Source organism: Penaeus monodon, chromosome 1 (assembly GCF_015228065.2).
Source record: "Penaeus monodon isolate SGIC_2016 chromosome 1, NSTDA_Pmon_1, whole genome shotgun sequence".
NCBI classification, from domain to species: domain Eukaryota; kingdom Metazoa; phylum Arthropoda; class Malacostraca; order Decapoda; family Penaeidae; genus Penaeus; species Penaeus monodon.
In genome coordinates this window covers 21,328,503-21,346,002 of record NC_051386.1, presented here as the reverse complement: position 1 = coordinate 21,346,002, position 17,500 = coordinate 21,328,503, and the positions used below count along the sequence as shown (strand labels likewise).

Below are 17,500 nucleotides of genomic sequence, written 5' to 3'. Positions count from 1 at the left end.
GTCTTCCAATTGGAAGATAACTTATTATTTTATAAATTTATAAGCATTGAATTTCCAATTGTTTACACTTGCCCCATTGCAAATGGCATGTAGAACTTTTTTAACTCTGGATCTGGGAGCCTCAAATCCCAGGCATTAAGCTTACTTGCATGGAGACTCCTTGGTGTGGCTTGTAGGTTTGGTCCACATGGACATTCATGCAGTGTCAAGACACCTTGCCTCCTTTGCAATGCTCTTGCTTTTCAGGAGTGATTTTACTGTTTTCAATGGTGTATATATTTGTCATTTGTTATGTTATACCAAGATGACAGTGGACAGCTTTCATCGAGCAGATTCCAGTTTCTTTTCTTAGTCCCCTTACAAGCATTTACTTTCATTATATACTATTGTTGTTGTTCTTGGTCTGACTTTTGCATTCTTCTTTATAGAAAGGATTGATTTTTCTGTTAACTTCCATGTCCAGGGATTTCCTCCATATATTTGCCAGTGATTTTGCATATTTCTTTGCATTCTTTTAACCCATAATTGACGGGTAGCATTCATAGTGGCCCGGGCCTCGCTGCCGGGGGCTTATATCGTCGCCCGAGCATGCGCGACCACTCATCCCAAATACCAGCATCCCATTCCGTTTCTTCGTAATACTACGAAGATATGTTGTATTTTCAATTTTCATTATTTTTTACAGTCTCTACTTGCCAAACTTCCTGATAAATCGAGACTGAAGGGTATTTTTGTTGTTATATAGACTCCATAGTTGATCATTATTCGGTCTATAGTCCGAATAAAATAAGCAGTGTGTGGCATCATGGAGTTGAAATTGTCGGTTTGTTGCATTTTTTTTGTTTGTTGCATGGTAAAAATGAGAAAGTGTTAGAACCGACTTAATCACACTTTCACTGGCAAAAAAATAATCTTTTGCCATGATTGTAACAAATAAAAACTCATGGCATGTCCATGCATACTCTATGGCATGTGCGCACGTGCCCCCGGCAGATGGTCCCGCCATGCCATGGCATGTACGTACATGCCACCCGTCGGCAATGGGTTAACATTATTTCAGGAATTTAATCTGTTCCAGCTGCTGAGTTTGTTGCATTATCTTTTATTTCTTCAGTTTCTCATTGAAAATTATGTAGTTAAGTCATTTTGTTTCATCGTCATTAGTTCTAAAATGTTATTTAGTCTATTTTTGTTGTCTTATTATTAACCAATTATTGTTATCCAGTTGTTAAGGGAAACCCCATCGCAATACCAAACAATGCATCAAGCTCTAAGCCTACTTTTAATGGGCTGTTTCTCCTTGAGGCAGCCAGAAAAATATACATCTGTTTGGCATACACAAATTAAAAGGGTGGACTGCACAACATGGACACATGATCCCAGTGACATGAAAGGTTGGTTGTCCAGTGTCAGCCAGTGTGATTGGATTAAGCAGATTAAAAACTTGTTCAATAAAGCACCCTCATTTTTTGGGAGCCCTGATTAATTTGCTTTCTCTTTTTTCATTATCATTTTATATAGGTTCTTTTACTCTTTGAATTACTTTTTTTCTGATTTACACCTTTCTTTTTAGTTGTGATCACTATTTTTTTTCTATTTTCTTGTTATAGAACTTTTGTTTCTGATCTTTTTGGAGGGTTCAGATCTGTTATAAACATCTTTATAAGCATTATGGAATTTCTTGAGCACAGCATCAGGTGTTTGTAGAATTTCAATATATGGCGGATCTTGAAAAGTAGAAGGGTAATGCTTCTTACAATTTCAAGGGTGTGATTTTGATTTTATCCGTAGTAGTAACGTCCCAGAAAGACTGCATTAATTCATGTATGACAGTGATCACTGAATGTATTTTTTATCATATAAGTGTAAATTGGATCAGGTTTCTGGGGTTCATTCATTAAAAATGTGCCATGATTTTGCTGACATATGAAGATGTAGACATATGAGGATTAAAACTTGGTTGAATTATATACAAGAGTTAGTTTCAGCTACATAACAGTAGTACTCAGTCTAGGGTTCTTAGGATTTGCATTAGCAGTAATGGTGGCCTTTGAGACAAGTTCAGTTTGATGGTTTCTAAATAATAAGATTTAATTCTTTACATGTGTAGATTCGTTACCCAAGATGTTAAGTAGGGTTGTAGATTTGTTTGGTGTTGATAAAATCAGCTCTTGGAGTTGACTGATCCCCCAAGAACCTATGGTCTATGGGAAAATTAAGTAAATGGGCTCCTTGAGTCATTGGTCATGGATACATTTACTGCCCAAAGTAGCTTTTAATGAATTTTGTTTTACACACATGGTTCTCACAAGTACTCTGACCAAGAAGTGACCTCACCTGATTTCCCTCTTCAGTATTAACACTTACTGTTATTAATAATAATAATAATAATAATATTATTATTATTATTAATAATAATAATAATAATAATAATAATAATAATAATATTATTATTTTGGTTGTTATAATGTTATTAAAATACTAAGAACTGTAAAAATTAACACTCATTTTTCCCAAAACAAGGAAAAGGGTATACAGGTGAGACAGTGAGGATTAATAATCTACTCTTTGGTGAAGTACTTGTGGAGCCATCTCTGTAAATACAATAAAAAAAAATTAAATGTTAGTGGCCGTAGATGTATATCAAGCTGTCCACCATTGCCTTATACATTTCTGGAGATCTGGTTATAAATATATAGGTGCATAGAGATACTTGTATGCTAATGTCTGGAGATCTGGTTATAAAAGGTGTATTGTGATACAGGTATGCTAGTGACCAAGTACATCACAATATCATATATTTCGTATTTTTCATTTAGAATGATTGTTTTTATTGTAGCATATTCATTATACTCAGTTTATGCATTTTTGTAAAACATTACTACTAAGCTTTATTTATGTAATTTCCAAGAAATTATTTTTGTTGTTAATTATAAATGGCAACTATGCTTTAAATATGGTTGTTGCAAAGGTTGCTTATTCAAAAAGGTGTTGAGACAGGAGTGAATAAGTAGGTAATTATTTCATGCAAGATATTTTAAAATACTTTGTCGGCTTTCTTGTAACACCAGATTCGAACTGAAAAGTTAAACAATGTGTATTGCTGTAAATATACATGACATTCAAGGTCACACACACTAGGCCTACAATATAAGCCATAAGGTTTAGCCTTTAGAGAAAAAAATTATTGAAAAGTTGATTACAACAAAACATGGATACTGCAGAATTGTCCGTTCCTTAAATTATACAGATTATTAGTTTACAATGTTCCATTTCAAAAACTAGCAGTCCTCTTGTGAAAGTAGCAAACAAGAGCAGTCAGTTTCTTGTCCTGTTATATTAAAATTATTTATTGGCTGTAAGAGACTTTTGGTATTTAAGTATTTTTATGATTTCTACAGCAGACAAATTGGTATCATTGTTGTTAAATTTGAATTCAATATTCACATTGAGAAATTCTGCAGTGCATGTTGTTCACTTCCTAGTCTCTTGAAGATAGATTTTTTCCATGACCAGCCAGTTAGTTTTATTTTTGACCTGTAAATGAGGATAAGACCAAACAAGGCATTGAACAAAAACATGTACAGTAAGAAATGTGTGCATTTTGCACTCAAGATTACATGTTTGATGATGAGGTACTGTTAGAGCATGTCAAATAAAAAATACATAATTAATAATCCTTTAATTACAGCATAAACAACACAGTTTTTTGTGAATTATGTAAATAAATTTTAGTGTCTTACTCTTTTATGTAAACAATGTAAAAACCCAGCAGATAGATTTTCAGTTGACATTGCTTTGTGGCCCAGTTATGCCATGCAGACTATTTTATTTTCTGAATGAGACTGAAAGGAAATATCCAAGGTAGCCAGTATTCTTTTACATCTCTACTCCCCTCCTCTCACCCTTCCCCTTAAACCAAAATTTCTACAGTTTATCCACATATTTGTTTCCCTCAGGTATATGTGCAGAACTTGAGAGTAAAGCAACCCGAACTGCCCAGAAAACTGCTGTGTACGTTTAAGGGGAAAGAATCAAAGAAGTTTACGCGATGCTTCCATGGCTGGGGAGAGTTCAAGACGACCCGCGAGTAAACAGATTGAGAGAAAGAGGCACATCTGCTTAGGTTTAGATGGTCTCTGTTGTGTGGTAGTGAGTGCCTTCCAAAACTGCTTTCATTATATGTGCTTAAAGTCCTACTAGTCTTTCCTTTTTTTTTGTGTAAACTTTTCTTTATTTAATTTTATTTGATAGAATGTTTGAGCCACATTATTATTCTTTTACATTGCACAAGTTCTGACAATTTTAGCAGAGCACTTGTTAAAAAGGAAATTGGCTTAAAACAAGGTATTTTAAATTATATATGAAAAATATTTGTTGTGTACAATAAATAATTTTATGTACAAGAGGCTTTTTCATTGACCTTCTCTTTTTGTTAATGAATTCTAGATGAATGAAATGAAGTTGGTTTTACCAATGAAACTGCATCATCCGAGTTAATAGGTTTATTTTCACTCTGCTTCTATTAGTTGTACATACGAATCACTATGATATCAAGGCAGGGTAGAGTTTGTGGGTTGGTCGCAAAAAGTAATGGAGGGGAAGGGAGGAGGGTAGGAAGTTACTCCTGAATGTCAGGAGCATTTAAAGGTTGGGGAAGCCATTAATAAAGAGGAGCCGAGACTTTTGTCTCTATCCGTTGTCATCCTGGATGACTTTTTTTTTTTTTTTTTTTTTTTTTCTTGGGCAGATGATCATGAAATACACAAGTTAGATGATGATCTTGCATTAACCTTGTAGGCTTCATTGTAAATGTCTTCAAAAATACTGCCTAAGTACTTACATGAGCTTGCAGCTAGCACTTAATCAGTATACTGTTAACAGTTATTACAAAGGAATTTGTACCTCTTAAAACCCATCAAAAAACTTGAGTATTTATCAAGAGTACTACCCTTTAATGTTTAATAAACTAATATTCCCTTGGACAGACCAGTATTCTATTACAGTTTAATAAACAACTGTAGAGTTAGTCACCTCAAGGGTATGCTTGGCACCACCATTTGGTATAGAGTTTATTTGCCTCCTGCCTATTGTAATCCTCCATAAATATGCAGATAAACAATCTTTTTTTACTATCTGTTACTTTTCAAGTTACTACTAGTGGGTCAAGACATGATATACATTTCAGATAGTTGAACTGTAGTGTCGGTCTCGTCTGCTTAGATCCAAGCGGAGACAAGACAAGTCCTATTTTCTAAAACTTAACAGTGGGTAAAGCTGGGGCACACACTCCTCACACTCCATCAGCACTCCAAAGTTATTGCCTCATCTAAGAACAGTTTCACAGCATTTTTATAAAAAGAAGAAAAAAAAATCATAATTATAATATATATTCTTATATATATGTAAGCACACATAACCAAACACACTTAAATTTCCTTTCAATACACTGACTGCCAATTACTTGCCATTGTTTTTATGTAAACAAAATTTGAGGACTGATGACAAAATGACCTTATCATTCATTAATAAGCAAGACAAAACTGGCTAGCATTTAGGAATTGCAATACTTGGCTACACTTGGTAAGTGAAATACCAAAAGCATGAAGCAAATACGGGCATTGGTCTAACGGATAAGAACTGAAAGAACTGGGAACAGATAAAAACAATTTGTGTTTCACAATCATTTGTCACATGACACAAAGAACGTATGATAACCGGCTATACTAATTCTTTCTATCACAGGACATCAAAGAATACAAGAAAAACTGGAGTGTTTCTTGAGAGGAACAGTTTCAACACACAACAGAAGATTGTCAAAATATTGGTTGTGGAGCCAGAACAATTTCCAACTACTTGAATCGACTCTTGATAACCAAATATTCACTTTATATTCAAAAGTACATATTTAGAACAATACAATTAATATAGGACCCTGATTTTAAATTTTGCAGTCCCTATTTAACACTCACTGTGTAATAACTTGCCTTGCCAGAGAGAGGATGTTCCACCAGGATTTTTCATGTTTTAGGTAATTTTTGCTCACTGAACTGCACAAATTTTAAGGGGAAAAAAAAGAAAGAAAGAAAAGAAAAGAAAGAAAAAAAAAAAAAAAAAAGGGGGGGGGGGGACATTTTCTGGCTAAGGATGAAAGATTGGTAAGTTTTAGAGTGATCCTTTCATTCATAATTTATGGGCACCAAATTTATTTACTATACATAAAAGTAACACTTTGCCTGTTACTGAAGGAACAAGTCTTAGGTTTCTGATACGAAGAAAAAAAAACAATAATAATTTGGCTATTTAACTTAACACAATAAATATCCTCTTTTTTAAGTTACCTGAATATGTATGTATGCATGTCTCATTAAAATAGCAAAAAAAAAAAAAAAAAAAAAAAAAAATTAGCTTTTTAAGTCAACAAGCTAACCATTCTTTTCCTTTTCTTTTCAAACATAAGTTTACTCCTTTTTATTAAGCTTTAATTAGTGATTATTTACAATTACCTCTGACTTTGGACCATAATCACTCACCTTTCCTTGTAGGCCTTTGTAGTAGAACCTGCTATTGATTTTTGGATACTAAAAAACACCTGTGTAGTTCCTTCCACAGTGAAAGGCTGGAATTAATCTAGCATCGTCAGGAGAAGATAATCAAAAAAATAAATATTTCCCCTTTCAGGAGCTAACATTTTAATGAGATGTTAATTCTGAAAAAAATCTAGAGTTCTACATTTGTTCTCTTTATGTACATGAAAGGAAAGGAAGTGTTCCAACATGCTCTCTTACTATAACACTGTCCCTCTCCATACAGATATAGTACTATAACCATTTACACATCATTTGTAGCCTCTCAAACATTAAAGAAAAATATGGGAGTTCTTCTGACTTAAACTATGCTATTCTTCATTTTAGTACAAAGTTGATACTACAATAGGGAAACATATCCTCTGCTACTATTAGCAGATCTAAACATTCTGATACTGTACATATATGGCAGGGTTTCACAACTCCCACACATTTCTTGAAGTTGTAAAAAAAAACTCTACTCTTCAACTTAATTCTTGAACAATTAATTTCTCCACATAGCCCATGCTGAACACTCCCCTATAATCATCTGTTTTGTTTTGTTTTGTTATTTTTTCATATTAATACTATTCACAAAAAAGAATACTTTACATCACCTAAAAACTTGTACTGCACTATATTAGGGAAAACAATAATTTTCCCATACATCCCAGTGTATCATACACTGCAGTGAGACTGGGAGGCCAATCCTTTCACAAAAATAACTAAATATTGACATTTAATATGGCTATGCTCTATTTTAAAGCATTCACATCATCAATTTATACATTTAATACATGTTAAACAAGTCGATTAAAAAGAAATCTCTTGTATACATGAAGAAAAGCCAAGTAATAATGTGTACATGCAAGCAAAGTCATCATGATCAAATATGGTTGTCACTTTCTTCTGAACTTAAAAAAGCACTTGGCAAAAAACATCACTTAACAGTCTGTAAACTACTTCTGTGTAACTAATGGGCATTAACTTCTCATCCAGACACTTCACAAATTTGCAAAAGTTGCCTCATATGCAACCTCCATAATCCCATCAGGTACATGACATTAGTCTTGCGGTGTGACACACTTACACCTAGGCACAGCAGATGCTTTGGAGTTCTGCCGAGTCTCCTTTCTATCGCTGTGATTACAGACAACTTGTCAAACTGATGTCCACTATTTTTTATATGGCCTACCTGCCATCAGTTGTCACATTATGGCAAAAAACAGGCACTACAATATTATCCACTGTGCACATCATTGAGTCTTTACACCATACCAGATGCCTTTTACTGGTCTGTCTAGAAAACAGGCTACATCTTTTTTTTTATTATTAATCCCTGAAGAAAAACAAACTTCTGTGCCACTAAAAACAGCACAGATGTGTTCTTTTAAAAACTGAGAGTTGGAAATCTTTTCTCAAATACACAACTCGGGCTAACGCAGCGTCAGACAGCCATCCTACAGCTCCTGTCCACCTGAGTTGAACCTGTTTTACTTGCACAGAGACCACCACTACTTAACTGGCATGAGAGCAGTTACTGCTTTGTTTCCTTGCTGGCCACCACCGCCCACTAGGTTTGGTGGTTTAGCAATGACAATCTACTCATCTTCGTACGGAGACTCGTCCACATCCACCCTCGGGCGTTTCGAAAGAGGCTCATCTTGAGGGGCAGCCATAACGACACCCTCTGCCTCCACTACTTCCTCTACATACTCTGTAGTATGAGGGGCAGCAGTCACAGTTCCTACCATGACTGCAGTTCCTGTGCTAGTACTACTATTTCTCATATTACTCGTTCCAGTCACTGTGTGTCCAGTGGTTGCTGTGCTCACTCGTTTTACCTCTCCATTCACTGTCACGTAACCACTACTGAAAAGAAAGTAAGGCATGTATCAACTGAAATGAGAGAACATTCAATTAAATACTAGTGTTTGGTTATGAAATTGCAGACAAAAAATTCCAATCATCATCATCAAGATCTTTAAAAATAATACCAATCATACATAATATGAATATTAATGCTGCCTTCAAACATACAACAAAGGACCTAATCCCTATTTAACATAGCATGGAGCCATGCTAACCATGCTTTCAGTATACACAAGTGGACAAGTAACTTCTTATATTAACTTCCATGGTACTACTCACATTCCAAGCAAGTCTTCCATCTTGTACTCAGCCGATTAGCACAACCTTTTAGTTTTAGAGCCTAGACACTTTTACCTTATGCCATGTCTAACTTACCCATATTTTGTGAGATGCGTAGGGAGGATAACCTGAGTGTGTGTGAAAGAGCTTGGGTCAGCCGACGTCTGAACAATGACTTGGCCCTGGGCGAAGGAGGCTCCCTCGCCACTGTGGCTTCCACTGGTCAACTGGATCTGTTTCAGCTCTCCCTGCTTGCCGGACCCTGCTCCACTCGGTCCTCCTGCTGTGGCTATCAGGTACTTGCCTGGATGAGCACAGAGATAAAAAAGAGATCAGTTTCCCTTAGAAAAGTAACACTTTTTAAGATATGGATACGAACATTTGTTGTGGTAGGTATCAAGAGAAGAGAAATTAATAAACAATATTACTAAGTAAACCATGCATGGTGAAGTAACATGCCTGCTAAGACTAAGTAATAAAATAAAAGAGCCAGAGTTGAGAAGAAAATGCCAAACAATACCCAAGTTATCTTGTATTAATGCAACAAAAATATGTATATAAAGAATAATTTGAATTCTTTTTTTTCTGCCTGGTTTTCTGTTTATGGGGACCATCTGGTTAAATTAAAAATGCAATTTTGAAGTTTGCCTACATATATAATCTTCACCCACTGCTAACTGTGGCAGGAATCTCCATACAATATCATGGACTGGCCTCAAAAGTAGGCATAGTAATTTTTTTTGCCTCATTTCCTCAAAAATGTGTTACCTGTGCTCCTATTTTTCCCTTGAGCAGCCGAATGGGCCTAACCTATGAATGAATGTGGCATGGGAATAGCCCATCCTCTGGGTAAATTACAAATTTTAAGAGGCAAAACCCCCTCGAAAAATTCTGAGGACCCTGGCAAGTTTGTCAGAACTGCTGATTACTTGTAAATAAAACTAAGGTTACAAAAATTAAAAACTACAATGAAACATTCAAAATAATGCTAAAAATTTCATTATATAGAATAATTAAAAAAAAAAGAATCAACTTCTACAATATTTCAACTGTCAAAACTGCACAAAATAAAGGGGGGGGGGGGGAAAGAACCAGTGGTCCCCTTAAATAGTGCATAAAACACACACACACACACACACACACACACACACACACACACACACACACACACACACACACACACACACACACACACACACACACACACACACACACACACACACACACACACACTATGGATGTATGTTTTATTAAAAATAATAATAACAATAATCTTTCATTGTAATGAACATTTATAAAAATAGGAACATCCACAGAAAATTACATGGTATATGAGAAACAAAGAAACTTTAAAGCTAAAGATGATACCTGTGTGAGTTACTACAAGCCAGTTAGTATACGCACCCTAGACACCAACGAACTGAGGAGGAGCATGTGATAAAACAGAAGGCAAGCAAACAAGGAGAGAGAAAGAGGGAGATGAAGAGCAAGGAGAGAGATATGAGAGAATATATAATCTGGGTTGAATTCAGAGGAGGAAAACAATCACTTTTTATTCTGCGTGCCAGAGTGTGGGTTTCAATGTTAGCTTTTCCTGTCTGCTTTAGAACTTTCAATGATATGATGATGGCAGAGGCTAATTAAATAATGACAGTGAGCCACTGTTGAAAATTTATAACCATCAAAACCAATAACAGAGTATCATGTCTAAAGATGGATTTACTCCACTATACATGTAATTATCATCTAGAAATATTTAGCCAAATGAAAACTTTAAATGATGTCAGATTCAAAGATCAAAAGGTTATCCAAACTTCTAAAAAAAATATTTAGTTTTTCTTTTCTTTTTTTTTCCCTTAAGAAGTGTGGTGGGGGAGAAACAAGTTAAATGACAAGCAACTACAAAAATCATTACACACCACAACAACCAAAACAGTTGAATGTTTAACAATCTTTTCTCTGCCTTTCTGTGTCCATCATTTCGCATTTTCTATAACTTTAAGTGTACCCATATGGCTTTATTTCCTTTCCATCTTCAAGAACATAATAGGTTTTAGAAGAAAAAAAAAAAAAAATACAATAATAATAATAATAAAATAAATAAATAAATAGAAAAAAAGGAAAAAATTATGATGACTGGGCTCACGTATTATTAAATAATTCCACTTCAACAAAGAATTATGGACACACCTTGTAAGGCAGACATGAGCTGCTGGGAATTCTGAACACTAACCCCACTTGTGGCTATCAATGTGGTACCTGTAATAAGAAACAAAATATTAGGAGGGAGGGAGGGTAAGGTAGCTGGAAGGAGGAAGGAGGATGGAGGATGAGGATGAGGATGAGGAATGGGGGGAGGGGGAGGATGAGGATGAGGAGGAGAGAGGAGGAAGGAGGAGGGAGGAGGAAGAAGAGTAAGAGTAAGATGGAGGATGAGGACCAGGAGGAGGAGGACAAGGAAATTAGCGGTGGAGAAAAGGGGGGAGAATCTCTGCCTTGCGATTGTGCAATCTCCACATCAGCCATACCGTAAGCATGTTAGTGAGAGTGAGTAGCATTAGCCAGTGCCAATAACATTCTTGTTTCATCTTGTCTGCATCTCGTCTCCTTCTACTCCTCTTTTACAATAAGCAGTGCATGTGTCTGGTGTTTGTGTCACTTATTCCTTTGTTATGTGGGTGTAAGTGCTATGTGATTTTCTGCATCTGCTTTTAGCTTCCTTGGTTATAAAAGCAAATAAGGTTTAATTCATGTCAGAGTTCATACAGATCATCAGCACAATTTTAAAAATACATATCCTTACAGGTAAATTATAATCCAGCAGTATCACACACTTTAAAAGAATCTTGAGACACGACTATCATATCTTATTCTGTACCACACACATACATACAAATTTCATGTCCCTTTTTCACAGAACCAATGCAACATTACTAAAATACAATAAATTCATTGAATATCATACTCTGCTCCCATGGTTTTGTGACTAGAAATGTCCTGCAATGTTTTGTCTTGTCAGATCCGCTGCAATCTATATTCTTGAAGAGCAACACAAGTTTCCTTACTTATCAGTTTATATCTCTAATAACCAGTAAAGTGATTTCAGTTTAATTAAAGATTAATATCAGGATATCAAATAAGTATACAAGAAAGGAAAACACACATTTCCTCTATTCATCAATGTCTGGTAATCTTCAAAGTAGTGTTTTTCTATTCATTTTTAAACAATACCTTTCCCACATGGGACTTTTGGACACCATTCTTCAGCAACATGCAGGGTCTCTCAAGCATAACATAGATCATTTCTTACACTCTGCTTTAACCCATCAAGTAATTAATTACCTTCAAATTGACAACTCATTTGTCTCATAACCATCCTGAAAAGTAACTACTTGTATATTGTCTGCAATCCTCATTAACCTGACTTGGTACAGTAACACAGTACTCAAACACTTACATTCATCATTCACACTAACAATAAAATTCTTCAGACTGACAAAAGAAGTTAAAAATAAAATAAAATAAAAATAACAGTATGACAAGAAAATCTAAATACAACCCAAAAAGTTCAATCTGACCTTGTTGATGTTGATGCTGGGGTGGCGAGGATGGCGCACTAGTTGTGTTTACATCATACTGCGCAGCCGTGTTAAGGGGATTGAGAGGCGAGGCAGTAGCCGAGTCTACATACTCTGGCACCGGGGAGCCCTCTCGCGACAGCGACTCGGGCGTAACCAGCCCACTCATCCCAATGTGTGATGGAGAGGCTGGCGCAGATCTGCTGTTAGGACAAAGGCAGGAGGGAATTCAAAATCAGTGACTGGTTCTGGCTAGGAAGACACAATGCATAAAAAACAAAAACAAAACAAAAAATCTCATAGTGGCCTGGGCCCCACTGCCGGGGGCTCATATCATCACCCTAGCATGCGCGACCGCTCATGCCCAATACCAGCATCCCCTGCCTTTTCTTCGTAATACAAAGAGCCTATGTTGTATTTTCAGTATCATTATTTTCTAAGGTCTCTATTTGCCATATTTCATGATAAATTAAGACTGTAGGATATTTTTGTTGTTATATAGACTCCATAGTAGATCATTATTCGCTCTATAGTCTGAATAAAATAAGCAGTGTGTGGTATCATGAGTTGAAACCGTTTTTTTTTATCATGAGTAGAAACCGTTTTTTTTTTTTTTTTTCTATCTATCTATCTAAATCTAATTCTCAACATTTCTGAAGATCTATCTCTTGCTCTCTTTTCAAGAGAAAGTAGTATGAAAGCTCCAAATGTTTTGTTTAGAAAGAAAAAGTCAGTATTTTAGTATTTTATATATATTTTTCTTTCAAATACCACTTACTGACCTCCTGTGATCCATTTCAATAGGAGCTGCAAAACTACAAGTTTTTATTTCCACACTTGTAAATGAATAAAGGTGAAATTTGCTCAACAGCAGCTGAGCAGTTTGGGGTTGCATCCTTGATACACTTAGTTTTTGTTTGTGAGAAGTAATGATCCAACAAAAAACACAACATCCTACAAACCTATTGGAAAGGTGTGTGAAGGGCGTCTTGAAAATAGGAACACCTCTCTGGCGCCGTCGCTTAAATGCCTGGTCTACTAGTTTACTCTCCGACGCGGGGTCTATCTTCCAGAAGCTGCCCTTCCCCGGCTCTTCTTGAGACCGTGGCACTTTGACGAAGTATCTGTTTAGTGACAGGTTATGCCGGATGGAGTTCTGGTGAAAGAGAGAGGAAGAGAAAGGAGGGTAGAGAGAATATGATTAATTAAGAAACTGTAGATAGATGTGCCTCTGTGAGGTCTAGTTTCATTACTGATGAAAATTCTATTATCTAAATTTGTAATTTTATTTCTCTTAGAACACTTTTTCGCTAGTCCATCTGATTTTTTTTATTTAGCAAGATTTTACTTATACAAAAATTGTCAATAACACACAATCCTACCATTACATTCCATTCTAAATATCAATAACCAAAAATTATTTCACTTAATAATCCCTAAGTGACAAAAGGAACCATTTCCAATGAAAATGACAACGATGAGTACTGGTGATGATTATTGATGATGATGATATTGATATTGATAATAATGCTGATGAATATGATGATGAACACTGTTACTCCTCTCCCCTTACCTGCCATCCCTTGTCAGCAGTACGGTAATAAGGGTAATGTTTGGTGATGTATGAATAGATACCACTTAACGTCAGTTGTTTGTCAGTAGCTGAAGAAATCGCCTGGACAATCAGCTGAGCATATGAATATGGTGGTTTGGAGTCATCCTGTGATAATAAAAAATAAAAAATGTGTGAGAATACAATAACCAACTCTGTCTTAATATATCTTCCCTATAAAAGTATCAAAAGTAAAAATTCCTTCTTTAATCCAATCTTTTACCCTGCTGTTTTATCAATGCTTGTGCAAATGCAGATAGTACATGGGCAGTATTTATATGCACCACAAAACAGGGATAAGAAAGAGAAGAAATATGAAATCGAACCTTAATGAAGACAAAAGAAAACAATTAATGACGACAAAAAAAATAACAAAAACTCATAATGAAATGAAGAACGCAAGGAGACAAAGAGCAGGCAAAGCTGAAAATTAAGACGAAGATGAACAGGAAGACAAAAGGAAAAATAAGCCGACCACAAAGATTAAGATGAAGAAAGCTGAAGACAAAAAAAATGCTCACCTTGGCACCAGGTGGACTGTGAGGCTGGTCAGGCGGATGGGGCGACGTGAAGTAGCTGTCATCCGCTATGGATGCCTGGATACCATTGTGGTGGTAATTTTGGCTGGACACAGACAAGTTCATCTGATTCTCTTCGTGAGTTGTTGAAACTGTAACTGGGAGAATAGCAGGCTTACTTAGGCTCACATCCAAATATCAAGAGGGTAAACAACTAAATACCCAATTATGATTAATAATAATAATAATAATAATAATAATAATAATAAATACACACTATTATCTTAATAATTACAACAATTAACATTTAAAACTGTAAGTTCATCTCAGAGAAATCTTTAAAACCCTATACAATATCCAGTAAAAATGAAACTGAAGTACTCTACATTTTAACAAACCTCCATCTACCCTAAAGTCTTATCTATTTATTTCAACCACAAAAACAATACTTTGCCCCCCCCCCCTCCCTCCCAGCAATCCCTTTCAAAAATGTATCAAAATCAAATGGAGGGGAGGGAGGAAATACCTCCTTATGCAACACCCCACCCCACCTAAATTCATATCAACTTTATTCCGTATATCCACATTACTACAGTCCTCCCAGACTCTTCAACCCCTGAACCCAGAACAACTACCAACCTGTATTTGCAATGTCACCTTTGTCTTCCATGGCAGCGTAGGCCGCCTGGACCAGGTTCTCGGCATTGACACGCTTGTTGCCCCCGAGTCCACCGAGCCCTCCATGGCCTCCTCGGGGCGATGTGGGGCAGCTGTTGGCCGCACTGCAAAAGAAGGAGAGATGGGGTGAGTGAGTGAGTTGAGTGAGTGAGTGGAGATTAGGATAGTGGGCGTGGTGTTTAAAGGTCTGGGTTATTTGGTAGCAAGTGGGGAAGAGCATCCTCTATTTTCTAGCAAGGTTTGCCCCGTAATACTTTAAGCCCCATATCTGATTTTCTATATAGATACACACATGCATGTATGCACATATGCACGCATGCACACATGATATACGCATGGTGCATATATGCACATAAAGATGTATACATGTATTCAAGATATATGTATTCACACAAATGTTTTCTAAATATCTTTTATTCATGGTCTTAACATTTCTCCACACCAATTTAACAAAAAAATATAATCAAACTATTTGGCCATGTACAACATATCATTATACAATAATGATGGACATTCCCTAATTTGGTTCTTTTTATCTCTCACCTGTACAACCTTCTGTTATCAGTAGATTAATATCAAACCTATCAATCTCCATTACCTCAATGATGCGAGTTTCTATTTTTTTCTCTTTTATTAATATTGTTATTGTTATTATTATTATTATTATTTTCTTTCTTCTCCATCATTATCATCAATAGTAATCATCAATCAATAACCATCAGCATCAATCAATCATTATTATTACTGGGTGATAAAGGGCAACATCCTTCAATTGAAACCCTTTCCTCACACTTTTTTCTAAATTATTATTATTATTATTATTATTATGATCATTTTTAATACAAAGAACTTGCACTCTTAACTGAACCTTTGTGATTAGATGACTAACCAACAGAACACATGAGCTGTTTCAATAGACCATCATCTCTCCATCACTTATTGCATACCAGTGGAGTGAATCAAACAACGCTAAAAGAGTAACAAATGCATGTGAATGAAGAAAGCAAACAAATTTTCAATCAAAATTCAGACCAGTTGATGGCACCTTCAAACCATTCTAGTCATTCTTATTCCTAATTCACTATTGGAATTAATTCTGTACTCGGGTTCATCACTAAAACAGTTATAAATTAGAAAGATAATGCAAAATTCTTCAATAGAATTACAAACAAAACAGATATAGACACAAACACGGTCACACACTAGAATGACAAACAAAATGCACAATCTCACGCATTATCTGATTACTCATACATATATACATACATAAATATATAAATAAATAAATACAAAAACACGGGAAAGCATTTTAAAAAATGTAAATGTTTCTAAATCTGGTCTGATACCATAAACCTGCCTAACAGAAACATATACTGCCTCTTTGTGCACACCTGTAATTAACTTACACACCTGTCAAACTGACTAGTCACTTGTCATATAATATGCTTTGATTTTCACTAGTGTCACATGTCTCATATACATATAGCACAAATAACACACACACAAAAAGCACAAATAGCACAAATAAAACACACACACACACACACACACACACACACACACACACACACACACACACACCACACACACACACACAACACATACACATACACAACACATACACATACATAAACACACACCACACACACACACAAAAAAAAATCCTGTTTCGAAATACATTTCTACCATAGAGAAAGGAAAGAATGTTTTCTACACTTATGCTCTATTTACTTTCACGAACTGGATTCTAGACCCCAATGCAGCTCTGACCCACGACCAAAATCTAATAAACTGGTCCCTGACCCACGGCACGACTGCTCTTCAGCTTTCATCAGAACAATCTAAATTTTCCTAAATACATATGAAACATAATGCAAAAATGTTACTTCCTCGATGATGGATGAATAATAATAATGATAAAAACAATAATAATAGTAATGCCTGACTATGACAATCATGATGACAATAACAACAGTTATACAAAAAACTACACCAACAACAACAATAATAGTTCTAGGTACAACGCATCCCAGCCAGTACACCCTTTAATAGCAATAACGGTAACCCACTTCCGGTGACCATTGCGCGCGGGGGGAGGGGGAGAGAGTGAGGTAATGGGAGAGGCATAAAAAAAGGGGCGAGGATGAGGGAGAGGCATAAAAAAAGGGGCGAGGATGAGGGAAAGGATGTGAGAGTGCATGGCGAGAACGAGGAAGATGATGAAGGTGAAAAGAGTGGACAGAGAGGGCAAAGGAACAAGGGACAAGGTAGGAGAACTAGAGAAAAGGGAAAGATAAAGAGGATAGATAAGTAGGAGAGAGGGAGAGGGAGAGGGGAGAAGTAAGGAGGGGAACGTGGACAGGGAAGTGGGGATAGGGAAGAAGTGAGGAGGGGGGA

The 17,500-nt window shown here is 36.0% G+C and overlaps 2 protein-coding genes across 8 annotated transcripts in view; one reads left to right on the top strand and one right to left on the bottom strand.

Moving 5' to 3' along the window:
• Positions 1 to 4,406, top strand: part of LOC119570152 (protein flightless-1-like) — a gene marked incomplete in the record, with an annotated part of 19,152 nt that extends 14,746 nt beyond the window's left edge. The window contains 1 exon segment of the mRNA XM_037918032.1: positions 3,960 to 4,406. Coding sequence (XP_037773960.1) covers positions 3,960 to 4,094 — 135 coding nt within the window.
• LOC119570263 (forkhead box protein K2-like) overlaps positions 3,668 to 17,500 on the bottom strand; it is an 88,843-nt gene continuing 75,010 nt past the window's right edge. The window contains exons 3-10 of one of the 7 annotated variants that reach the window (XM_037918099.1): positions 15,065 to 15,207; positions 14,429 to 14,583; positions 13,869 to 14,015; positions 13,258 to 13,451; positions 12,296 to 12,498; positions 10,908 to 10,976; positions 8,814 to 9,021; positions 3,668 to 8,438 (exon numbers count right to left, since the gene is read on the bottom strand). In XM_037918099.1, coding sequence (XP_037774027.1) covers positions 8,168 to 8,438; positions 8,814 to 9,021; positions 10,908 to 10,976; positions 12,296 to 12,498; positions 13,258 to 13,451; positions 13,869 to 14,015; positions 14,429 to 14,583; positions 15,065 to 15,207 — 1,390 coding nt within the window. In that variant the 3' untranslated portion in view covers positions 3,668 to 8,167. The remainder of the gene's footprint in view (positions 8,439 to 8,813; positions 9,022 to 10,907; positions 10,977 to 12,295; positions 12,499 to 13,257; positions 13,452 to 13,868; positions 14,016 to 14,428; positions 14,584 to 15,064; positions 15,208 to 17,500) is intronic. The other 6 variants (XM_037918251.1, XM_037918174.1, XM_037918134.1 and 3 more) reach the window with 6 other exon arrangements.